The sequence below is a fragment of the Tamandua tetradactyla genome, chromosome 20 (assembly GCF_023851605.1).
Source record: "Tamandua tetradactyla isolate mTamTet1 chromosome 20, mTamTet1.pri, whole genome shotgun sequence".
NCBI classification, from domain to species: Eukaryota; Metazoa; Chordata; class Mammalia; order Pilosa; family Myrmecophagidae; genus Tamandua; species Tamandua tetradactyla.
Genome location: NC_135346.1, coordinates 378,526 through 405,714, shown reverse-complemented (window position 1 = coordinate 405,714; position 27,189 = coordinate 378,526). Strand labels below are relative to the sequence as shown.

At 40.4% G+C, this 27,189-nt stretch overlaps 1 protein-coding gene across 1 annotated transcript; it reads left to right on the top strand.

Moving 5' to 3' along the window:
- The first annotated feature begins 211 nt into the window (after positions 1 to 211).
- ZNF354A (zinc finger protein 354A) lies at positions 212 to 16,984 on the top strand. The gene is made up of 5 exons (XM_077138185.1): positions 212 to 334; positions 1,230 to 1,310; positions 5,198 to 5,324; positions 7,409 to 7,504; positions 14,872 to 16,984. The coding sequence occupies exons 2-5, from the start codon at positions 1,278 to 1,280 to the stop codon at positions 16,395 to 16,397; spliced, it is 1,782 nt and encodes a 593-aa protein (XP_076994300.1). The 5' UTR covers positions 212 to 334; positions 1,230 to 1,277; the 3' UTR covers positions 16,398 to 16,984.
- Positions 16,985 to 27,189: the final 10,205 nt, after the last annotated feature.

Sequence of the window (27,189 nt, the reverse complement as noted above, 5' to 3'; positions counted from 1 at the left end):
TCGTTCCCGCAGGAGCAGCGCGGCACCGCGGGGACAGCCGCCTACGGCTCCTCAGCCCTTCACCGAGGGGGAGCGGGACCGGTCACGTGACAGTGCCCCACTTCCACCGCCCACCGCGCGAACTACACTTCCCAGCATGCTCGCGCTCGCGGACTCCATTTCCCAGAAGGCGCAGCGGCCGCAGCGCTCAGCCCCTGCCCCGCCCCTCCTGGCCCGGCTCCGGGCGCCGGGCGTTTGCCTGCGGGGCGGGCGGCTCCGGGGCCGCGGTCGGCCCAGGGGTCAGCTCCGGGACGAGACCCGACCTCCCGGGAACCGCCACAGGCCCGGGGGCGAGGTGAGCGGCGGAGAGGGCGGCGGGATGCGGGAGGGAGGACCCGCGCCCCCCTGGAGGAGTCGGCGTCGCGCCCCGGAGCCAGGCCTGCGGCCGGGGCCTCGGCCGCTGAGGGGTTCGGAGGGGCCTCGGGGGTCGCCTGGTCTCGGGGGTCGCCTCCCTCTGGCTAGCCCCCTCGGCCCCAGGCCGCGCCGCCCGCCCGCGTCCTGCAGGCCTCCCCAGGGCGCTCCACCTGCCCGGGCCCCCCGGGCTGAACGGCGCGTGGGAAAGTGCCTTTCCGCCCCGCCGTCCTTGCAGCCCGGGTGGCGCGCGCCCGGGCTCGTGTTCGGGGCGGTGGGCGCTCGGGCCCCGCCGGGGCAGAGCCAGGCCTGCAGCGCAGGGCTCGGGTGCGGGGCCTCCCCCCAGGCGGCCGCGCCCGCCGGGCGTGGGAAAGCCGCCGCGCGCCTCCTCTGAGGGTGTCTCCTCCCGGGTTTGGGAGTTAGCTTTTGGGGGGCTGAGGTGGAGAGCTGTTGGCGCGTGGCCCCCAGCGAGGCCGTCAGAGCGATGCTCCGGAGCCCGCCCGCCGGAGCCGGAGCCTCCTCGCCCGCCGCCCACACCCCGCCCCTGGTGGGGGCCGTGATGCCGCCCGCGCGGTGGGGACCGCAGGGCCCACGGCGCCTGGCTCCTGCAAGCCCGGCTGGGTCTCCGCTGCCCGTCGACTGCCTTTTTCCGGAAGGTCAGTGAGCCAGGGAAGGCGTCCGGCCCTGCTCTCTCGTCCTGCTGCCCCCAGCTGTTTCTGACCGCCCTTTCGGAGGGCTCATGGGGTCATCCTCAGTCGGACTCAGGGCAGCTGCTCCTGAAGGATGGAAAGCCAAAGGGGCTTCCTCTTAGCCACCCCCCCCCCCCTTTTCCCCTTCAGATCCATCTTCCCGAGACTCTGCCCAAGGGAAGAACCCAGAAAGAGGACATGGCTACTGAGCAGGGGGAAGCAAGGTCTCAGGTGAGTTAATTGCATCTCAGTCAGTGCATGGAGGTTTTACCTACCAAGTTCTAGACTCGATACAGCCTTTTTCAAGACCTGGAGCCCTAGTTCTTTTACTTTAGTGGAGCCGGTCTGTCCACCCTGGTGTGTGGTGATTCGGCAGGGGATCCTTATCCCCCACTTCCCATCCGTATTTAGTGTTTCTCTTTTCCTTTCCTAATACACACTCTAATTGGTTGATCTCAATCCACTCTGTGCTTGCTAACTTGACAGGTAAGATGCTGTGAGTATCACTGGGGCCAAAGCAATGGGTTCCCTTCTGGCACTATTTTCTTCACTCACCATGTCTACCTCACCTTGGCAAGAATGCTTTACTTTACTTTTTATACCCCCAGCTTTGAGAATCCTGGTGATTAATTCTTGTAGGGTTTTTTTTCTTTTTAGCATTTTCTCCCTCTTAATTTCATGTATTATGTGTCTTATTTTTACCATTGTCTTGAAAACTGATCTTGACCTGCTGTACTCATCTCTAGATTGTGGGAAGAGAGAGGGACCCTGTCCACATTAACCAGTGCGTGAATGAAGTATAGCCATGTCAGGAGGAACCCAGTTTGTAGAAGTCTCTTGCTCTCAGGGCACAGGCAAGCCTCCTCAGAAAGTTGCTGGGAGAGTTTCATGTGAATGGGGGTCAGGAGTGCGCGGTAGTTAGGAAATGGGACTCTTGAGCCAGAAGGCCTGATTTTGACCTATCTTCTCTGTTGACATTTGTGGTCCTTGTGGCAAATAATTCCACCTCTCTGTGCCTCAGTTTCATCACCTGTAAAACTTCTCTCATCAGATGAGAGAATCACATGAGTTAGTGCAGGGAAGGTGTTTAGATCAGAGCTAGGCACAGAGTAGATCCTCCATAAGTGGTTGTTGTGGTAGGTAAACAATGTTGTTAAATTAACAATGGTATTAATGTTGATGAATAAGTTCTGCTATACAGTGTTTCTAAGAGCCAGAAAATAAGTGTCCTTTCTTTACTCTGTCTTCAACTGAATATAATAGTTAATGCTTAATGAGTGTTCACATGCTGACGAATGTGCTGAATTTCTCTCACAAAAGCACAGCCACAATTATCCCCATTTTACATATGAGGAAACTGAGGCCCAAAGAAGTGAAATAACCCAAATTCAAATTCACATGTGTCTGGCCTCTTATGTTTTGTGCCCATTATCATCCAGCCATTTCTCTGGTGCATCTTTTAGCACACAAGGCAGGCCTGGGCCACGTGTTCCCAGAGCTCTTCCACAGTGTGACATTCTCTCTTTGACCCAAGAAATGTGGAGGCATTTGTTCTTCTGAGGCTGAGGTAGAGCCCTTACGTATTTGCTCCTATTTGAAGACTTTCACATTTCATTTCAGTAGAGCCAAGTTGCTCTCTTGGCCAGAATCTTTTCCATCCCTCTGTGTGAGTCAGTTGCTTGGGACATTCTCCCTACCCTCATCTTATGTCCAGGTGTCAGTATTGCATGGACTTCTGTGTGAAAATCAGTGTGGGGAAGTTTAAGACAAGAGAGAAGCAAGAATTCTGAGGTAGAAGTTAGAAAACTTTAGTAATGGTCCTGCCTCTGCCACTGGTAAAGTATGTGACATGGGTTCTTGACTACCCTCAATTGAACAAAATAAGTTGGACATGGTTATGGTCCTTTCCAGCTCTGCATTTTTCTTTTATTATTGAAATTGCCTTGCGTTTCTTTTTCTTCTCAACCAGTTGGATTGTAACTTCTTTGAGGGTTAGCCAGGATCATTTCTTGTATTCTCCTCATCTGCCAATAAATTAATTATCTTATCATGAAGGTATTACATGTTCTTGGTAAAAATTTCAGTGAATAAAATACATAAAGAGGAAAGTAAAGCCACTTGTAACCTCACCATCTACAGATAATTGCTGTCAGTCCCTCAGTGTGCAGTCACTCATAATCATTTTCTATATGTGCTTTTTATTTATTTAGCACAAATGGGAATAAACGGTCCATAGTGATATACCCTGGTTTTCATACTTTGTGTTAGGAATGTCTTTATGTCAGCAAATACAGACTTAACCTTTAGTTATTATGATTATTTACTATTCAATTTTGCAGGTCTGTTAACTAACATTTGAACTTTTAATATGAACCAGACACAGTTTTTTTTTTTTGACATGGGCAGGCACTGGGAATCGAACCCAGGTCCTCGAACCACGGCCCACCCAAGACACAGTTTTTTTAATGCAGTTTACAGATTATCTTATTTGTTAACCCTGTAAGGTAGGCATTGAATGTGGTTAAGAATGGAACCTTGAATATCTACTTGAATTGGAATTCCAGCTGTACTACTGACCAGCTGTGTGGCATTTTAGGCATGTTTCTTTAACCTTTCTGTGCTTGTGTAAGCTGGGGACAATACTGCCTTCTTCATAAGGTTGTTGTAGAGATTAATTAAAGACTGCACTAAATATTAGTATAAAGTTCTAAAATAGTGCCTGGCCCATAGAAAGCATTCAATAAATGAGAATTATTTTCATTTTCATTATTACTGTCCTCAGGCTTGAGTATGTGCCATAAAGTATTTACCCTAGACTCCTTTTTTTCATGTTTATGACTATTATATACACTATGATAAATATCTTGATGCCTGTATTTTTTAAAAAATAATTTATTTTATTAGAGAAGTTGTAGGTTTACAGAAAAACCATGCAGAAGTGTTATTACCACCTTGCATTAGTGTGGTACCTTTGCTAGAATTGATGAAAGAATGTTATTAAGTTGAACTGTTATTTGTACTCCATAGTTTACATTAGGGTTCCCTGTTTGTGTTGTACAGTCCTGTTTGGTTGTTTTTTTATTGTCACATAGTTGTGTATTCAGCACCATGATCGCTTTTAAGGCATTTGCATCATTCCAGAAAGAGAAATTAAAAAAAAAAAAAGAAAAAGAAAAACTCATACATCATACCTCTTACCCCTCCCTCTCATTGATCACTAGTATTGCAATCTACCAAATTTTTTTTACCACTTATCCTCCCCCATTATTTACTTATTTTTTGTCCTTATTTTTTTTTAGTCATCCATCTGTATCCTAGATAAAGGGAGCATTAGCCACAAGGGTTTTACAATCACACAGTTACATTATAAAAGCTGTATAGGTATATAATTGTCTTTAAGAATCAAGGCTACTAGAACGCAGCTCAACAGATTCAGGTACTTCCCTCCAGGTGCTCCAATATACCATAAAAATTACAAAGGGATATCTATATAATGCATAAGAATAACTTCCAGGATAACCTCTCAGCTTTGCTTGAAATCTCTCAGCCACTGAGACTGTCTCGTTTCTCTCTTCCCTCTTCTGGTCAAGAAGGCTTTCTCAATCTCATGAGGCTGGGTCCTGGCTGATCCTGGGAGTCAGGTCTCACATTGCCAGGGAGATTTACACCCCTGGGAGTCATTTCCCCCATAGTGGGGCAGCCAGTGAATTCACCTGCCAAGTTGGCTTAGAGAGAGAAATGCCTGCATTTTTGTGCACTGTTTATATTACTACAAATATAATAATTGGTGGATTAAAGAATATGCACATCTTAAAGCTTTTAATATCTATTGTCAAGTCACTCTCAGAAAGAGTCTTCTAATTAATGCTCATGCTAATTGTCTTACTACCTCTGTACATTCTTATAATGGCTAACATAGGGCCTGGGTCATTCTTTATGCTGCTCAGTATATGTTTGCATTCATTGATTGTTCATTAGATAAAAGACCTGGAACTCTCAGAACCTTGAATGATACCAGAAACTTCTCATGGGTAGACTGCTGGCCTCCCCCCACTGCTGCCTTCTCCACTCTGTGTGATGGCGGATTCTGAGTGAGCTTGAATGTCTTGTCATTATAGGTGTCCGTGACCTTCAAGGACGTGGCTGTATTCTTTACTCGGGATGAGTGGAGAAAGCTGGATCCTTCTCAGAGAAACTTGTACCAGGACGTGATGCTGGAGAACTACAGGAATCTGATCTCAGTGGGTAAGGAAAATTTCCCCTGTAAATTCAGAAATCAGAAACTGGGATAACAGTGTTTGCTTTCCTGGATAAAAGCTAGGTCATCAAAAAAAAAAGACTTTAGCCGAGTTTTGCTGTGAAGTTGCCCTTATAGGATCTCTACAAATATTAAAACCGTATTTCTGGGCAGGCAGCGGTGACTCAGTGGCAGAGCTCTCGCCTGCCATGCTGGAGATCCGGGTTCAATTCCCGGAGCCTGCCCATGCCCCAAAAAAACCACCATATTTCCCCCTGTGTGTGGGAATGTAGGTGGTGGTCTTGGTAATCTTCCCCTTCCACTACACAGCTCACATGAGAATTTCTCCGTGGTTCAGGTGTCTGTGGTCTGTCTATTTACTTGGCTTCCAACACAGGGCTTTATCCAACCCTGCCTTTCCCACCTCTCTTCCAGCTTGTTGGGTATTAAATAACCCAGGAGTCAGCAATTTTTTCCCGTAAAGAGCCAGAGTAAATATTTCAGCCTTTGCAGGCCATATATGGTATCTGTACCATATCTTTTTTTTTTCCCCAACCATTCTTTGCCTGAGGATTATACATAAATAGGCAATAGCCTGGTGTTTTAGTTTGTTAAAGCAACTGGGATGCAATATACTAGATATGGAATGGCTTTTTAAAAGGGGAATTTACTAAGTTGCAAGTTTACAGTTCTAAGGCTGTGAAAATGTCCAAACTAAGGCATCCAAGGAAAGACACCTTGATTTAAGAAAGGCCAATGGGTCCAGAACACCTCTGTCAACTGGGAAGCCACATAGTCATGGCTGCTAGCTTTCTCTTTTTACATAAGGCTTCCCTGGGGCCATTTTCCTTCTGCATCTCCAAAAGTTTCTGGTTGTATGGGCTCTGTTGGCTCTGAAGCTTTTTCCAAAATGGTTCCCTCTTAAAAGGCTCCAGTAAAGCACCCCAACTTGAATGGGTGGAGACACAGCGTAATGGAAACCATCTAATCCAAAGTTACCACCCATAATTGGGTCGGTCATATCTCCATGGAAACAATAAAAAAGATTCCACCGAGCAATATCGAATCAGGATTAAAGAACATGTTTTTTTCTGGGGTACTCAACAGTTTCAAAACAACATACTTGGCTTTGTCTATGATCCTTTGTTTCCTGACTGACTGCTGCTACCTCTGAAGGGAATTCAGATAGTTTCCTCATCTTAAACAAGTACTTGGTACATAATCCTTTTTATACATACCTGATTACAAATTTTTATTGTACCATCTAACATTTTCTCTCTTCTGTAGAAAGCTAATGGCTGCATGATAATCCATGTCCATGTGATGTATGATAATCCATAAGCAAGTCTTCATGATTACAATTTTTCTCTATCATACAATTAACTACGTCAGAGCCATGCCTTACAAGCCACTTGCCTTTCCCTAAATACATCCCCTCACACAGTGTAGGGGCGTAATCTTTAGCATCCTGTTTTAGTTTGCTTAAAGTTGCCAGAACATGACACACCAGAGATGGATTGGCTTTTAATAGGGGGATTTATTTCATTAAAATTTATAGTTTTTTTAGAGGAAAGGCAGCTACCTTTCATCTGAGTTTCTCTATCACATGGAAAGGCACATGGTGATGTGTGCTGGCCTTCTCTCCTGGTTTCTGGGTTCCAACAACTTTCCCTGAGGTGATTCCTTTCTGTATCTCCAAATGTCTGGACTGAGCTGTGAGTGCTGCGGTATGCTGAGTTGCTGAGCTCTCTTCTGACTTCTCTCTTTTAAACCTCCAGCTAATTAAATGTCACTCATTGTGGAAGGCACTCCCCTTAGCCGACCTCAAATGTAATCAGCCATAGATAGATTTCATATACTGATGATTTAAGTCCACAGAAACAGAACAACAGGGCATCACCACCTGGCCAAGGTGACACCTGAACCTAACTACCACATACCCCGTAGAAGTTCTTTGTACCATCTCTTGAGTTTTCCGCGCAAATTTTGTTTCTCTGCTGTTCGAGGATCTGTAACTAAGTACTGCCATTTCTTTTTATGTCAGAACAAATCAATATTTCTCTTTTTTCTTTCTTTTTTGGTCTATGAATAGGACTCCCATTTTCCAAACCAAAAGTGATCTCCCTGTTGCAGCAAGGAGAAGAACCATGGAAGGTAGAAAAAGAAAGTCCTGGAGGCTCCTCTCTAGGTGAGTGGTGGGCCTGAGGTACCTGGGAAATCACTGCAGGCAACAGTGTGGTAATAAGGGGAAGATGCACTTTGGAGATGTTGGTTGGGAAAGTTTCTTCAAAGTTTGCAGTCTTCAAGAAGTGTTAGAGAACCTAGTGGAAAGAACCTAAGGCTCCCAGATATAAGCTTCCTCTTATTCTCTTTCAGCAAATGAGTCTCCCAAGATCTCTTTCTTATTCTTCTCTGTTGTTTTAGCAGAAACTTGTGGTTCATGTATTCATTCAACAAACAGTTTATATTTAAGGAACTGCAGATAATTGATTCTGGTTGAAACTCAGGGATATATATGGAAAAGGAGATGATGAAGGCAGTGAGATTGGGAAGCTAGATAAGGACCACTAAAGTGCTTTAGTACAGTTGTAAGGTATTTGAATTGTCCTATGGATGACTGGAAATAACTAAAGAATTTAAGCAGGGAATTATACAGTCTTTAATATCTTAGAAACAGAATTACAAATAATTTGCATGTCCTTCTATAGAGGAATAGCTCAAGAAGCTATAGTATGTCCTTACTTTGGCACATACTGCCATGGTTAAAAGAAGAAATATTACTGATGTGAACAGAGCTCCAAAGCACATTAACGACAAAATCAGGTTACAGAGCAGTATTATGATATACAAATTTATGTTTAAAGAAAATTATGTATTTGTCTATACATGTAATATTCATGTAAATACAGAGAGAAAGGTTAGGAGGATGCACTTTAACTGGTAATAGTAGTTACATTTGGAGTGAGATATAGGTACCAAAATGTCATTTTAAATGTTTTGTTTGCAAAAATAATATATTCATGAAGTTCTTAGGTAAGTTGAATTTAATAAGAATAGTCACTTTAGAAGCATTGTGGAATGTAGTTTTCAAGTCAGGCAAAACTAGATACAAAAAACCTTAACAGATATTATGGTAATAATTTAGACAAGAAGTTATTATGGCCTGAACAAAGGCACTTGCAGTTGGGCTCATGAGGGAGGAGGAAGAGCAATTAAATATAAAGGATGAATTTAGTGTGGGATGGGTATCATCTGAGATATGAGTGACACACTCAGGTAGAGATAGCTTGTGGGTATAACTTAAATGGGGTTGGAATGCAAAAGGAGGTCAGAGAGACATCAGTACAAAGGTGGCATTTAAAGCCTTGAGCTAACCAGGTGAGAAAAGGGAATGGAGAAAGGAATCCTGGGAAACAGCAATATTTACTGAGCCTGAGAGGAAGTAGTTAGAGGAGAGAAATGGTGGGGAGGGTACAGCTCAGCTTTTGTGGGAGTTAGAGAATGAGAGCTGTTTACAAAGAAGGCTTAGGTTCTGGAGTTGGAGGATCAGGGTTGTACACAAAGGTGTAAAGTTACAAGTTCAGATGAGTACCACAAAGGAAAAATACAAAGTGCTATGAGAACATAAACCAGGAGGTAATGGTGTCAGCAAAGGCTTCCCTGTGGAAGTTCTATTGAATCTGCAGATGTGGAGAGTTGTTCCCAGGCTTAGGAAATGGCATTTGTGAGGGTTTTGAGAAAGGAAGCCAGTGTGTCGAGACAGAGAACAAGGGAAACGTTGTAAGTGTTGGCACAAAAGAGAAGAAGAGACCAGGTCATGCTGAGCCATGGGTTCTGTCACAGCATTTGGTGTATAGTTGGACGCCATGCAAAGCTACTAAGGAGTAGTCTGGCCTTAAGGCCCAGGTTTTCATTCAGAAAAATCACACTGCAGCAATATGGAAAGTATGATGGAGTGGAAATGGGAGGACTTATCAGAGGTTGTTATCAAGTCCAGGGTAGTCAGAGATGACCCCTTATGACTTGGTACCAGCAGAGGAGCTAGCTTCAGGGCAGTCTAGTCTCTCTCAGTCCCGAAATCACACATGCTGGAGAAGAGCTTTCTCCGCACTTAAATTGAGGTTTTTTTTCTTTTGTTTTTTTTTTTAATATGGGAATCATCAATGTCTATCTTTTTAATTCTCATTTGGGTGAAATACGCTAATTTTGTGGAGACTATTGGAGGCCACCACAAAGTAAACAGAGAATATAGGAATCAGGGAACCAGTTTAGTGTTAGAAGGGTTGGCAGTCTGGCTATTAGGTATGGACTAAGTCTGGTATGAAATATCAGAGGAAAAGAAGACAGAAATGTTCTCTTCCCCCTTGCCTCAAGAGCACCTGAGTGATCAGTGAGTCTCCCTTTCCAAGTGAAGTATTAATTGGATTAAACTGAGTAGAAAATATGACTAGAGTTCAAGGCTGTCCAGAGAAATACTGTGGCCGCTTGATGTTGGGTTTGGAGTCCTCAAGTCCTTGTCAGGTGGTAAATATTTGATGAATGAATAAAATAAGATGCAATCAATGCTTTTTAAAGTAACAAGAAGAGATCTAAATATTCAGAAGGACAAAACCAGTGGGAAATCATACTGGGAAGGTGAGAAACTTGGGTCAAAGGAACAAATTGAGGATCAGTAGCAATAGTTATTACAAAATGAGATGTACATATTAATAAAGGCTGTTAGAGACATTTAATGATAGGATTTAAGAGAATTTGAAATGTAGGGGAGAGAAGATTCCAAGATGAAACTAAGAATTTAAGACACAGTAACTGAAAAGTTATGATGTGATTCTAAACTGGGAAACAGCAAAAACAGTTTGGAAAGGAATATGCTGAGTTCAGATTTTGACAGGCTGAATTTGAACTATAAGAAAGATGCTCAAGGGCAAGCCACAGTGGTTCAGCAGGCAGAGTTCTTGCTTGCCATGCTGAGAGACCCGGGTTCAATTCCTGGTGCCTGCCCATGCAAAAAAAAGATGCTCAAATAGAAATTCTAACAGATAGTTGAAAGTATCTCTGGAAGATATTTTCATGAGTAAGGAGTGTCATTTAGTCACTTAGGAAGAATGGGAGTAGTTGAAATTGCCTGGGGAGAGAAGAAAATTGAGACTCTTAAAGTGTTGAAAGAGCAAAGAGGAGAGTCAAGACCTAATAACAGGAACAAGTCAGCGAGATTGATGGTCATTCTGTTGTCTAAATTTCGGACCTCTTAACCTTTTTCATAAGTTAGCTCAGAGCCAGGCTTGAGTCCAGGAGGGAGCAGAGATTGGGCTGCACTTTAGGATGTATAGGTCTGTAGAAAACCCTAAGCAGATCAAAACAGTTAGGAGGTCTGCAATCCAAGACTCATGTTCACTTTGGTGAGAAACACAAATGTAGGACTAAGACGTTGGTGCTTTGCAGTAGAGTTGGAATGAGTTTCCCAGAATTGGTATGTAATCACTTCCATTAAAAAAGAAAAACTTCCCCAGTCCCATTCCTCTATTCCCCTCTAAGCAAAAGCTTTCAGAAGGGTTTCTATACTTGATGTTTCTATTTTCTTACCTCCCATTGTTTCCATCATGCACTGGTAGGCTTTTTTCCTTACAATTCCATTGAAATCACTTTAAGTTCCAGAAAACCTCTGTCTTTCCACACTCAGGGTTCAGTTTTTAGTCCTCAAATTATTTACTACAGTTGATCACTCACTCCTGAAGTACTTTCTTCGTTTTGCGTGAGGAAAACCGTATCATTGTGATTTTCTTCCTCTCAACCTCTAAATGTTGCAGTACTCAAGTGACTCCTTTCAGTACCAAAGTTCTTTGACTTTAATTAAAACCCATATGCTCCTGACTCCCAAATACCTATCTGTAGTTCTGAACTTTGTCATCTCCACAATAAAATCTATACAACTGACTATTTCAATATCTTCCTTTAATGTCTTTTAAGGCATCTCAACCACAGAGGACCTATATGAAACAAAATATATCAGACTTGCCTTTTCCTGGTCTTCCCCTTCTCAGTTGTTGGTATTAGCATTCATCATTTTCAGGAGTGTTGGAAATGGAGTGAGGAAAACGTAGGAGGGATCCCTAACTTTTCTTTTACCTTTTCACCACTCTACTTGCAGTCCATCAGTAAGGCCAAGCCTGTTAGCTATTCCTTTTTAATATTCTCTGCTGCAACCACCTGTACCTCCACCCTGCTTTGCATCTAGATAACTATAGTAAACTCCTAAGTGGTCTCTTCCCTCCCTACTTCCTCTTGTGCCTCACCAAAGTCTGTTCTCTACCCAGGAGCCCACTTGAGTGAGCATGAGATCCCCTGCACCTTCCCCTTATGCTTAAAATCAAATCCAAAGTCTTATGACTTATGAGCCTTTTATGATTTGCCCCCTACCTATTGCTCCAGTCTTATTTACCATTCCCCTCTTGCTTATTACACTATACCACACCAGCCTCTTTTGTTATTCCTCAGATAAATCAAGCACATTTTTGTGTTTGTTGCTTCTTTTGCCTGGGAAGCTCTTTCTTCAGATGTCTATATGGCTTGTTTCTCACATTCACTTAGGTCTTTACTCAGATTTAACCTTGAAATCACTGTCAAAAATACCTTCTGTCCCTTATTGCTCTCTCTACTCCCCCTGTTCTAGTTTTCTTAGGCCATTTATCATTGCTTGAAATATTATAACATTGTTTACTTATTATCTGTTACTTTATTCCCCACCCACCTCACTCTGAACACACACACATATACACATAAACCAAAGTGTAAGATCCTTGAAGGTTGGAACCCTGCCTTATTCATCACCTTATCCACATACCCTGAAACACTACCTAGCTCATAATAGGCGCTTAATGTGTATTTGTGAATGAAAAGGATATCCATAGCATATGCAGAGAAAAAGAAACAGAAAAAAACATGGCGCACTCCAGAAACTGCATGCAGTCCACATACCTGTCAGGAATCCAAGAGTAGTAGATGAGGACAGGTGGACAAAGGTCAGATCACAAAGTGCCTTTTTCACCATGTTAAGGACTATGTACCTTATATATTAATCATTGAAGATCAATTGGGTAATCTTAAGGAAGTTTGCAGCACAATAAGATATGGATTTTAGAAAGAGTTCTCTGGCTGCAGTTTGGAGACTGAATTGGCATAGGGCAAGGCTCTTAGGGACTGGCATATTGGAGAAACAATAATGTGTGGGATTATTATGGTTAAAATACCGTTCAGGTACCTAAGCCCAATGTTCAAGGTTTTAATAAAGGGATTTTGGTCACAAAGCTGTAGCCTTTATACTAAGGCTTAAAACAGGGTCTTCATCTTTGCCATATGTGCTAGACAAATTATGGAATCATGCTACCATTTTTCCAACCACATAAACCTAGAAACAATGACTGGCATACACAGGGAAAGTGCTCCATTTTTGTGACCCCTGTCTACCTCTTAAGTTTGTATTAATTTTTTTTTATTAAATTTTACACCATTTAATTTAGCAAGACTTAGTTGTAGAAGAAATAAAATAAACTCTTTCCCTAACAATAAATAGTAAAGATATGGGTGCATATAAAATTAGTCAAGGAGGTTATGTAACGTGGGGGAAAAAATTTCATTTTTAAAGAAGGAACAGAAAGAAGAGTAATCCTTGAAGGAAACTGAAAAGTGAACACTGGTAGAAGAAAAGAGAAAAGCAAAAAATATTATGTTCATAAGGGTACTCTAAGCAGAGGGTATTTGTACAAAGGTAAGAAGGTAAATGTCAAATAAGTATAATGAGATGCAAAGAACCCCTTTAAGTGGTTACCTCTAGCCCAGGAGAAAATGCCAGACTGCATGCACAACAATTCCCCTGACAAAATTTAATACTCATTGAATTGTGTCCTTAGCCAGTTTTAATATTTATTGATTTTAGTTCTTTATGATCTTATCATATTACCTCTTTTTTACTGTTTTCTATCCATGCCTATCTTATTGTTCATCTTTGCCAACATAGGCTCTCTTACTTTATACATGAATTGGCTTCCTTCCTGCCTGGCAACATTTATTTACAAACCTATCTTATGGCATCTCTGTAGACTAGTTCAGTAATGCATTCCTGTTTGAATTGGCTCTGAAACCTCCTGTCACTCCTGTATTGTCACAGAAGGCAACTTCTTCAGGGGTTTGAAACATATATATATAAGAAATTAATACGTGAGTAATTAAGAATATTTGACTTTGTTCAGATGGAGGAAGATATTATATTTAAGGTAGGTTAATGTATTAGTTTATTTAGTTGCCAGAGTGCACCTTACCAGAAATGTATTTGCTTTTATAAGCGGAATTTATTAAATTGCAAGTTTACAATTTTAAGGCCACAAAAATGTCCAAACTAAAGCATCCAGGGAAAGATACCTCCAGAACACCTCTGTTGGCTGGAAAGGGCACATGACTGGCATCTGGTGGTGCTTTGGCTTCTGGTTTCAACAGCTTCCCTGGGGGCATGTTTTTTCTGCATCTCCAAATGTGAATTTCATGTTGTCTCTGAAGCTTTTTCCAAAATGTTTCACCTTTTAAAGGACTCTAGTAGACTAATCAAGACCTGCCTTGAATGGATGGAGTCACATCTCCATCTAATTAAAAGGCCATACCCATAGTTGGGTGTGTCACATCTCCATGGAAGTAATCTAATCAAAAGATCACACCCACAGGTGAGTGGAGTCAGTCTCCATGGAAACAATCTACTCAAAGATTTCCACCCTAAATAGTAGATCTGACCACCCCGGAGATTGGCTGAGGATTAAAACGTGGCTTTTCTAGGGGATATAATAGTTTCAAATCGGCACAGTTAACAAAGCAGACGTGTTCCTTATATGATTCAGGTGCCTTTAGGTCAATAGGGCATGATAATCTGCTTGTGAAGAACACTGACAATAGAAAATGATGCATAGTAATATAAATATATGTGTAAAAAAACAAATGTATGCTATATATATATATACATATATATATACTTAATACTGTATATAAGTGCTATAATAAGCAGACTATGGAATGAGTCAAGAAATGAGTCAGAGGAGTTAACTTCTGAACTGAAACTGAAAGACACAAAGGACTTTATCACGAGGGAAAAGTGGAAAGACTTGAGATTAGAAACCATTACACAAAACAGAGAAATGTCATGAAGAAAATTTAGGAGTCCATCATAGTCTTTGGACTCTGATAATAGGCTTCCTTTCCAAGTTCATGCTCCCCTTTTACTCTCTTTTCTCCATTTTCTGTCAGCCAGTTTTTCTCATCATTCTTACACTATTATCCTGTCTAAATGGTTTGCTTTGTTCTTTCTCACTTTAGTACTTCAGCTCCCATCTTTTTTTATTATTTTTTCTACTACTTGGCTCTTCGACTTTTTCTTTCCTTTTGCTATTTTTGGCCAGACATCAAGAACTTATTTAGATATCACTAATATTTATTTATTCTACACATTTAGTCTTGCTAACCAAATGCTGTGTTATCACATGAAACCATCTTCAGTTTCTCCTTTTTTTTCCTCAGGATGGAAGAGCAGCCATAAAACCACAAAGTCAACTCAAACACAAGACTCATTTCAGGGACTGGTAATGACAAGATCCAAAAGGAATGGGCCTTGGGACTTTAAATCAGAAAATCCCTGCATATATGAAAATAGATTAGAAAAACTGGATAAAAAGAAAATTCTCACTATAGAAAGAAACCATAGAAATATTGAATTTGGCCAAAAGTTAAGCCTAAAGCCAGTCCCTGATAGACAACAGATAGTTTCTAGGGAAAAAACACTGCCAAAATGTGAAATACAAGGAAATGCTTTTAAACAAAATTCAAATTTATTTAACCAACCAAAAATCAACGCAACGGAAAAACGGTATAAATGCAGTATGTGTGAGAAAACCTTCATTAATAATTCATCCCTTCGTAAACATGAGAAAAACCATAGTGGAGAGAAATTATTTAAATGTAAAGAATGTTTGAAAGCATTCAACCAAAGTTCAGCTCTAATTCAGCATCAAATAACTCATACTGGAGAGAAACCCTATGTATGTAAACAATGTGGGAAAGCCTTCACTCTTAGTACATCTCTTTATAAACATCTAAGAACCCATACTGTGGAGAAATCTTACAGATGTAAAGAATGTGGCAAATCCTTCAGCCGAAGGTCAGGCCTTTTTATACATCAAAAAATCCATGCTGGTGAAAATCCCTATAAATATAATCCAGGTAGGAAGTCATCTAGTTACAGCACATCCCTTCCTGGATGTCAGAGAATTCATTCCAGAAAGAAGTCCTATTTATGTAATGAATGTGGCAACACTTTTAAGTCTAGTTCATCCCTTCGTTATCATCAGAGAATTCACACTGGAGAGAAACCTTTTAAATGTAGTGAATGTGGGAGAGCCTTCAGTCAGAGTGCATCTCTTATTCAACATGAAAGAATTCACACTGGAGAAAAGCCCTATAGATGTAATGAATGTGGGAAAGGCTTCACTTCTATTTCACGACTTAACAGACACCGAATAATTCATACTGGTGAGAAGTTTTATAGTTGTAATGAATGCGGTAAAGCCTTAAGTTCCCACTCAACACTTATTATTCATGAGAGAATTCATACCGGAGAGAAACCATGTAAGTGTAAAGTATGTGGAAAAGCCTTCAGGCAAAGTTCAGCTCTCATTCAACATCAGAGAATGCATACTGGAGAAAGACCCTATAAATGTAATGAATGTGGGAAAACATTCAGGTGTAACTCATCTCTTAGTAATCACCAGAGAATTCATACCGGAGAGAAACCATATCGATGTGAAGAATGTGGGATGTCTTTTGGCCAAAGTTCAGCTCTTATTCAACATCGCAGAATTCATACAGGAGAGAAACCCTTTAAATGTAATACATGTGGGAAAACTTTTAGACAAAGTTCATCACGTATTGCACATCAGAGAATTCATACTGGAGAGAAACCCTATGAATGTAATACGTGTGGGAAACTTTTCAACCACAGGTCATCCCTGACTAATCATTATAAAATTCATATAGAAGAAAACCCCTAGAAAGTAGATTTCCATATGCAAAAGCCTTAAACCAAAGCTCAACAGAGAATACATAGTTGTGATGATGTAATAAATGTAATGGATATGAGAAAAACTTTTCTATAGGAATTAGTTCTCATCAGATACTAAATTCCAGGGATAAACCTTGACTATGAAATAGAGATGAAAGCATTCACATCTGTCAGACTCTCAACCTGAAATGAAGAAATCACAACAGGAGACATTAACTTTGAGTGTTTGTAAAATAAGAGTTTTTTTTGGTCTCCCTTTCTACAGCAGTATATGTTAGATGTAAGATGTGACCATCATAAACATCTGGGTGGGTGGGGAGGTTTGAATTGAATTTCTCACAAGAAAAACATCAGACCATATAGACTGGTAATATATTTTTTATAACATTTTAATAGCATACAAAAAGGATTGTTTAAAGAAACTACATTTTTAGAGAAAAGGACCAAATAAAAGAAAAACGAACTGTTAACTACCTCTCAGTCTCTGGGGTTTGTCCTTTTCATTACCTGATGTCAAACTTTGTGCATGGATTTCATTTAAAAAGATATAATAAAGATCTGTTCTCTTCTTCCTTTGTTCTTCTGGTAGTTACTATGAATTAGGAATTTTCTACTCAATTCCTTATGTTTATCAGAATTTGTTTTCTGAACTGAAGTCATTTAATTATGAAAGTGTATCTGCTATATATTATAAATTATCATCTTAGGTATATTAAATGGGAAAATGGGCTATCATGTCAATTTTAAACTATTAAATGTTTTAATTACCAAAAAAAAAATCAGGAAATTTAATGAAACTAACACCTGTGGCACTATCTTGGAAAGGACATCAATTCATGAAATAAAAATTATGTGTTCCTTAATTGATATTCTCTAGTGACAAAGAATTTGAGACTAAAAAGTGAAGGGAAGTAGTAATAATTTTTTTAACCCAGCTTTACAACAAATGCCATACTACACCCTGGAAACTAAAAAAGGCAACAGGCTTTATGTTGAAGGGGCCACAAATTGGGGAGAAGGGAATGGAGTTGAAAATTATTGAGTAAGCAATTATTAAAATCTCCCACAGTATGTAAATGTGGTTACGACAGTATTATGTTGCAGTATAAGGATATAGAGATTTCCACAAATAAAGGAAATGGAGCCTAACCAAGGGAGCCTGGAGAGATGAAAGAAAGCTCTCTAGAAGCTCTGAGGCCTGAGCCAAGTTTTGGAGGAATAATAGGAATTCTCCACAGGGTGAGGTGAGTATTCCAAGTAAGAGGAAACTATGTGTGAAAGTTCAGGTGGGTAATAGCATCATGTGTTTGTGGAAACTCAACTTTGGAGTAATGAGTAGGAGGACAACCTATTAAGCTTGAGTAGAACTTAAAGGCCAGATAACAAAAGGCCTTATTTGCCATGATTTTATATGAAGGTTGTTATAGTCAAAGATTTTAAGCAAGGAAAGTGGTTCTGGCAGCAATGCAAGGATGAATTTAAAGGCTTGAAGAGATTTGCACAGATATGAAGCATAGAAAGTTGGGCTATTGTACTAATTCAAGTACAATAATTGTACTAATATTGTATTGAAAATATTGTAGTATTTCAAGTATTGTACAATTCAAGTGATAGATGAATGAAGGTCCAGATTCAAGCAGGGACAGCAAAGGTGGAAATTAGGGCAGATAATGTAGTAGAATCCATTGTGGATTTTATAAGCAATTAGGTAAAGGTGATGAGTGAAAAGAAGGCTAAGTTGACTTCCAGGTAGGGCTGCCAGATGTCCTTCATATATAGGACATGTCCTGTATTTAATGATCTTGTTCTGCATCCTGTATTGCCTTTGTCAGGGCAATAAAGTACAAAATTTGGCAGAGTGATTTTTCTGCTACAGTAAGTATTTGGTTGAGGAAAGACCAAAATAGGAGGCTGAGGATTAAAAGTGCTTGTATTAAAGAAAGGAAAAAACTGTTCTTTTGACTGAAGTCTCAAGTCATAAATCAATTACATTATTAGAGGTAACTTCGGATCAGTATATGTGCTCTGAAAATCTGTCAATCAGCAACAGCTTCACTCCAGTGACAATTGACCATACTTCTGAAAGTACATTGGTCAACAACAGACTTACTGCATTGACCACACTAACATAGTTAAAAGTCTGCCAATCCCTGAACACTCCTACTGCTGAAATTCTACACATCCCTGGACACCAAGCTCCCTAAAATCTTATATAAGACCAGCTCTGGCTTTGTACAGGGAGATTGTACCTTGCAAGTAAGCTCCCCCCTGCAGGCACATGTGAAGTTCACCTTTCTACATCAGATATCAATTTCAGTTTATAGTTAGTGTTTGGGCCTAGACTGAGTTCATGCACAGCACAGGCTGGTGCTGCTGAGACCAAAAGGCATGTCAGGTGTAGAAGTAGACAAGAGAGTTGTTAGGACTTATTGAGCAGGAGAGAGTCTCTTTAATGGCAACTGGTCCATTATTAGCACTTGACAAGGGAAGGGGATGGTGGTGACGGGTGATACAAGGAGCAATATATGATCTTAGAACAAAGACATTCCATATAGTATGAGGACATCAGTTCTTTAGTATAATCATTAAAGGAGCCTAAGACCTGATGTTTTGCTAATATTAATGTTTAAGACTGATGCCATCAGTGCCATTTTATGTCTGATTATCTTCTTCCCTCTCTGAGGAGATTGTTTACTTTCTTGACCTTTGTCCTTGGCTAAAGTAGACTTGCCACATGCCATTTGGAGCAGGCGCTGGCTCTGGACTGCCACAATCCACCCCCACATAGGCTGCTTTGTCTATAGGACAAGCATTGCATTCATATGCTACAGTAGTATAAGACAACAGAATAGTAACAGTCCAACACATGGGGCAGATAATCCTATAAAGACATGCTGCCAAAGCTAAGTAAGAGAATTAAACCAAGCAGAAGAGATCAGAAAATGATTAATACTGTGTATGTGTTCTTGCATGTGATTTAAAGCTTGTGAAATATATGAGTAATCAGAAATATGCACAAAACATTGTACATTTATACAGGCACAGGTTCCACCCTGTGTTGTAGTTAAAATGTCTAAAGTCGTTCTATTTTGTAAGACTAGTTTCCGTAATTGGGTGGTCTCACCATTTAACAATGATATTGCTAATTTAGAGTCATTAACTGCATGAATTGTGTGATTGGCTAAAGTTGTTATATGTTTTTTTTTATAAGCTTTGCGCCTCCCCCTGGGGCAAGAATAGCTAAGCATACCATGAGGTATGCTTCACTCAATATCTAGATTTAACCATTTTCCAATTGCTAGAAGTATGTGGTAAAGAATCATGTAATGTGACAGGGACATGCAGCTGTCCTCATGCAGTGTCTGTCCAGTTGTAAGGTAAATAGGGTCATCTGTATTGCCCACAGGTCAATATATGCCATCCCATGGAGGAAGCATATACTCCATTTTTATTGAAGGCACTTTGCTGCTGGCAAAGCTAATCATTTTGTAGCTTAATAGTAAAATTACACACTTCAGAGGGTGTTCTAGTTTGCTAGCTGCCAGAATGCAGTATGCCAGAAACAGAATGGCTTTTTAAAAGGGCATTTTAATAAGTCCCTAATTTACAGTCTAAGGCTGAGAAAATGTCCCAATTAAAGCAAGTCTATAGAAATGTCCAATCTAAGGCATCCAGGAAAAGATATCTTGGTTCAAGAAGACCAATGAAGTTCAGGGTTTCTCTCTCAAGAGGAAGGACATGGCAAACACAGAGTTTCTCTCTCATCTGGGAAGGCACATGGTGAACACAGCATCATCTGCTAGCTTTTTCTCCTGGCTTTCTGTTTCATGAAGCTCCCCGAGAGGCATTTTCCTTCTTCATCTCCAAAGGTTGCTAGCTGGTGGACTCTGCTTCTCATGGCTATGTTGTTCTGCTCTGCTGCTCTATGAATCTCCTTCATTCTCCATGTTTCCTCTTTTATAGGACTTCAGAGACTAAACAAGACCCCCCCCCATGGGTGGAGACACATTTCCCCCAATCCAGTTTAACAACCGCTTTTGATTGTGTTACATCTCCAGGGAGATGATCTATGATTAAAACATACAGTATTGAATAGGGATTATTCTGCCTTTATGAAATGGAATTTAGATTAAAACCTGGCTTTTCTAGGGGACATACATCCTTTCAAACCAGCACAGAGGGTAACCACCCCATATCTCAGTTCCTTTAAGAAGTTCCATGCAGACAGGGGCAATACAGTCTAAGGCTACTGCTTTTGCTGTCAGCCACCCTATCCCATCATATATACCCTAAAATAGGCTTGGGCTTATTTACTTGTTCCCTCACAAGGGAAAAAATATAAGCCCATATTATAAGACAGTAATTGGATTTCAGTCTTAGATAGAAATCTCACTCCAGCTTTGTTGGTGTGTCAAATTCTGCCACATCAACAGGGTGTTCTATATAGTACAGTTAGCAGGAGCAATAGTCCAGGGAAGACTGGTACCATATGAAGATAGCAAGTCTGTGCAAACTCAACATTAGGTTCAATTGTGGGCATCGGTTACCCCTGAAGCCCCCTGTAGAAAAGTGTTTGCTATGGTGCTGTGGGGGGAAAGAACAATGTTTATTGGAAACAATAAGAGATAAAGTCTTGTTGATTTAATAATATACATGTAAGAGTTCCATTAGTAAGAAAACAGGCAGAGGAACATTGTGGGGAGATTTTTAAATACCAGATATTCTCCCTCTGTAAATCTTAAGGGTCCTTCACCATGAAATCAATCATTAGTCTAAGCATAAGAAGGGTACACATAATTATGCAAAAGATTCCCGTGGGAATAGGAGGACCTATTGGTACTGGTGATAAAATTTTAGGCAGGCAATTTGGATAAGTTATGGCTGTATTACAGTGTTTTGGGTGACTCCTGTTCTGGCTTAAGATTCTTAACCAATACAGTTGCATAGGCCAGCACCATGGCCAAAGGACCTCATTCCACCCCCTACCCCCTACCCCCATTTGTATGGTCTGAGGCATAGGCAATAATAAGTTATAATTATTACTCCTTTTAGCTATAAAGTGGCTGACCCTTTAATTTGTATCCTTAGTGCTTGCACTCGCCCTGCTATTAGCATTTTAATTGGAATTTGGGCTGCAGCCCGCAGGTAGAGTTTAGGCAGGTTGGGGCCTGATATAGTTCCATTGTTGTAGGGATTTCTTATCATTTTTCAACTGTTCTTTTAAGAGGCCATTCATTCTTCCTATAAGGCCTGTGCGTGTGGGGTTATAATGTAGATGAAAAGTCCACATTACATCATAGTCCATAGCCCATACTTGGGTCATTTGTCCAGGGAAACGGGTTCTCTGATGACTTTCTATTTGAATAGATCACCCATTGAGGGCCCTTACCCTTTCTAGACAGCATATGGTGGTTCTCTGATCAGATTTCCCCACCAGGAAAGCTAACAGAAATCCTGTGGCAATATGTACTGTGGTGAATGCATACCTTGCCCCTTCCGAGAGTCTAAAGGAGCTGATGTAGTCCCACTGCTGGTGGGAATGTATAATGGTACAGCCACTATGGAAAGCTGTTTGGCAGTTCCTTAGGAAACTAAATATTGAGTTGCCCTATGACCCAGCAATAGCACTACTTAGTATATACCCAGAAGAGCTGAAAGCAATGACACAAACAGACAATTTGCACACCGAAGTTCATAGCAGCATTATTCACAACCACTGAAAGATGGAAACAAACCAAATGCCCATCAACAGATGAGTGGATCAACAAAATGTGGTATTACATTCAGTGAAATATTATGCAGCAGTAAGACAAAATGACATCCTGAAGCACATGACAAGATGGATGAGCCTTGAGGACATAATTCTGAGTGAAATTAGCCAGACACAAAAGGACAGATACTGTATAATTCCACTTTTATGACCAGTATAAAAGTATAATCAGAGGCTTATAATACAGAATGTAGGGGACTTAGAGATAACCATAGAAGCTAGAGATGGGTGAACCATTAGCTAATGAGGTTGAACTCCAATGTAAGGGAATAGATAGGAGCAAAGGTGATTCTCTAGGGGGTCTAGAAGTAATATTACCATATTGAAGATGAACAAGATTGAAAGGGGTTGTATGACTCACACTAGAAATATGAATGAGTTCTCATAAGAAATACTTCAAAGATATGATTCTTGTATAAAGAATGTTTAAGTCCAGGGTACAGGGGAAAAACTGCTATTGTATGCTATAAATTATGTTCAAAAGGAAAACATCAGCACTACCACAGAAACAGCAGAGGTAAATAATGAAACCTCTTAAGAGGAGGTTTATATTTCCTATTTGGTGAGGGTGTATTTATTGGTTTTCTGACTTTGGGGAAAAATGAAATTATCTAAAATTGAAAATGTTGATGGACTGTGGCCTTTGGGCCCCCTACATGATGCTCAATGAATGCAGGTGGCTGAAGAATGCAATGACGGAGAAGTAGATGGGCAAATGATGGTGTATACTTATGAATGAAGGTTGTGCTGGTACAAAAAGGAACAATGTTGTGAAGCATGCAATGATGTGAATGAACATGTGGGACGTTTGGTAAGACAAAATAAGCCAGGAACAAAAAAACAATGGTATGGTCGCCTTTAGAAAATAATTATAAGAAAACAGGGGCCTAGACTGTCAGCTTTTAGAGCAGACACAGTAAGTTGAGAGTGGTGATTATTATTTCTGGATTTTGAGAGGCTGTTTTATATACATAACCTGATATTTAAAGATTAGAACAAAGCCAAACAGGTTGGAGTTAAAGTAGTTGAGAACATAGGGGTAAGGAAAACAGTGTCTATATTTTAGAACCACACATACACTTTGAGACCAATGAAAGAAAGGTTTATTTGGTCTGAAACTGAAATATTCTGTAGTGCATAATCTAATTCAACTTATCTGTGTAGCTGATTTGAACAAATGAAACACAGGAAGCAAAGAATAAGAAAGAGGTCCTTTAATCCTGTATAGATTGTCATAATGCTTGGAAACATCCTAGAGTATATTATGCAGATAATCAAAAAGTATTGGCAAAGTCCCCTGAGGGAGGGCAGAAAGACTATGGAACTATTAAACCTTACCATCAGGGAATCCCCTGATACTGCGCCGAACTTTAGGAATACCCAAATCAATAGGCCATGACTTCAATGATGAGGCTTACTCTTGTGAAGCTTATGTAGGCAGCAGAGAAGCTTAGACTACCTATAGGCATGCATAAGAGTAACTTCTGGAGGACCTCTGTTGTTGCTCAGATGTGGCCTCAGTCTCTCTAAGCCCAACTCTGCAAGTGAAATCATTGCCCTCCCCCCTACATGGGACATGATATCCAAGGGTGAAAGTTTCCCTGGCGACATGGGAGAGGACTCCCAGGGATGAATCCAGACCTGGCACATGGGATCAACAATTTCATCCTGACCAAAAGGAGGGGGAGGGGAAGAAGTGTAATTAATAAGATATCAGTGGCAGAGAGAGTTCAAATAGCTATGAGAGGCTACTCTGGAGGTTGCTCTTACATACACTTCAGGTAGACCTTGCTACCTATCATAACATGCCAACCTCGAACCAGGACCATTCCAGCCAATCCTTGTGGAATATATAAGATTCCACAAGGGTTCCATGCACTAGAGTAACTTTCCAGAAACCTATAACCTCCAGATGGGTCCCTGGTCCACATAAGTCCTGAAACCTAGCCCAGCCTCTCCAAAACATCAGATAGTTCCATCTCCTTACCCCATGTTAGTGACAGACTCTTCCCATATCAAAAATTTTGAATTCCCATAGCCCAAACCACCTCGGAGAGAGGTATGGAAAGATCAAAGGTGATGGTGGAGTTATACATAGAAGATAGGACTTAACAAATGAATATAAATGCTGAATCTCTTTTAGTCTCCAGTATTTTAGAGCAGCTAGAAGTAAAAACCTAAAATTGAAATTTTAACCCATGTCAAACTCTAAAATATGTTCTACAACTAATTGTGGTGCTGTGCTTAGAAATTTATAGCTTTTTTAAATATATGTTATTGTTCACACACACAAAAAAAAGGAAGGAAAAAAGTTGATTGCAATGATAAAGTATTTAAGCCCTCTAACCTCCTATATTCTGGAGCAGCTAGAAGGAAAAATGTGGTCGCTCATGACAGATTCTGGGATCTATCCTGTAACCACTTTTTGAAGGGTTCTTTGAAAATTATTGCTTTTGTAATTTCTTTGCTTTGTATATATGTTATGCTATACAATAAAAAAAACTTTACAAAACAATTTCTGCTTTGAAGTTTTCATTTACTGACTTACCACTGCATATGCTGTCTTTAAATGGTTCAAAGACATCTGCTAAATTCTATACAAGGTAAGATTACTGAATTTGATACAAGAATATTAAATTTCTTCCTTTGCATGCTGGTGAGCACCTTGTAAGCATGAACTCAGAACCACTCCCACTACCAACCCCCCAATTCCTGCCCATTCCCCCTTGTGACCCATAACACATACTTGGGAGACAGGTGGAATAATCTGGTTTTTGGAAAAGTTTGTTTTTTACCTACAAAAAGCTAACTGACCTTCGGGGGATCAAATCTCAATCTTGGTCTCACTGAATCATGCCCTTGTCAGCAGAGGTATAAATAATAAACTGTTAAACAAGTAAGTAAAATCAATTTTTACTTTTCATATTTACTAAGTGAGATTGGGGGTTTAAAAAACAGATTTCAACTGAAAAGACAAAAGGGCAAAAGAGAAACTAGGAAGGGGTTTTAGTTATCATTAAAGGAGAAAACACAATTTAATTCCATTTGTTCCATGCAGAAGAAAAATTGGAACAAAAGGCAACAACTACATTTTTATGTTTTTGAGGTGTGTCCTAACCTAACAATGAAAGTGTTTTAATAAAAACTATGAAAAAAAAATCTAATCTAAAGTATGACTGCCAGTATTGCTTTAAGATTTAGAAAGGTGAGATGTCCCAAGCTTAAGTAAATGGTTTCTTGATGTGCCAAGTGCTCTCCCATGAGTTTTAGATTATTGGAATGTAAAATTATGTTCAATTTTATGTACCTGCAAGAACTAAAATTTAGTTACCTATATGTATTTATCTTAAGACTTGCCCTAATTCAGTGTCCAAGTACTGGGGATTTAGACTAGATGTACTTGCATGGGAAGCTGTTTTCAATTCTTTTTCACAACTCACACGAGGAAAAAGATAATAATTTCACAGGAAAAGGAAGCTACCATTTCTTTTTCCTTGTCAAATCTTTAAGACGTTTCTTAAAGTAAAAAAGGAGCTATTTTTTTGATGTCACAGATTTTGTTTTTAGAAATTAAGCAAATCAGAAATAAAAAATTAAAAAATTGTTTGCATGATAGGAGTGTAAATAAAATCCATAAACCAACATACATATGTTTATGAGCCAGTCAATTAAAAAAAAAGAAGATGATGGCAGCTTAGTAAGACGCGTGGGTCTTAGTTCCTCCTCCAGAAAAGCAACTAAAGAAACAGAAACAATATGAAACAGCTCCCGGAGTCACGACAGAGACCAAAAAGACAGCGTACCCCATTCTGGAACGGCTGAACGGGCAGGGAGAATCCGCTGCGGTGAGATACCCGAGGGGCGCACGTTTTCCCGGCTGGGGCGGCTGGCGACTGGGGTCCCCTCCACGCACGTGGCTCCCCGGTCTGACTGGGAACATTGGATAGCGGGGCCCTCCTGTCACGCTTGGCGTCTCGGGCCAGCTGGGCAATTAGGACCGGCACTCCCCCAAGCCGCGGCCAGCGACCCCTGCCTCCATGCACGGTTTCCCAGGCCGACTGCCCCGCAGACAAACGACCATCACGAGCGCCACCTACTGGGCAGGAAAAGAAAAACAGAGCCCAGAGATTCCACAGAAAAACCTTTCAACCAGCTGGGTCCCACACCCAGGGAAATCTGATCAAATGCCCAGACACCAGCAGAAAATAATGGATGATGCTCGGAAAATTGAAGATATGGCCCAGTCAAAGGAACAAACCAATAGTTCAAATGAGATACAGGAGCTGAGACAACTAATGCTGAATATACGAACAGAAATGGAAAAACTCTTCAAAAACCAAATCAATAAATTGAGGGAGGACATGAAGAAGACATGGACTGAACAAAAAGAAGAAATAGAAAATCTGAAAAAACAAATCACAGAACTTGTGGGAGTGAAGGACAAAGAAGAAAAAATGGAAAAAACAATGGATACCTACAATGGTAGATCTAAAGAGACAGAAGCTACAATTAGTGAACTGGAGGATGGAACATCTGAATTCCAAAAAGAAACAGAAACTATAGGGAAAAGAATGGAAAAACTTGAGCAGGGAATCAGGGAACTGAATGACAATATGAAGCGCACAAATATACGTGTTGTGGGTGTCCCAGAAGGAGAAGAGAAGGGAAAAGGAGGAGAAAAACTAATGGAAGAAATTATCACTGAAAATTTCCCAACTCTTATGAAAGACCTAAATTTACAGATCCAAGAAGTGCAGCGCACCCCAAAGAGAATAGACCCAAATAGGCGTTCTCCAAGACACTTACTAGTTAGAATGTCAGAGGTCAAAGAGAAAGAGAGGATCTTGAAAGCAGCAAGAGAAAAACAATCCATCACATACAAGGGAAACCCAATAAGACTATGTGTAGATTTCTCAGCAGAAACCATAGAAGCTAGAAGACAGTGGGATGATATATTTAAATTACTAAAAGAGAAAAACTGCCAACCAAGACTCCTATATCCAGCAAAATT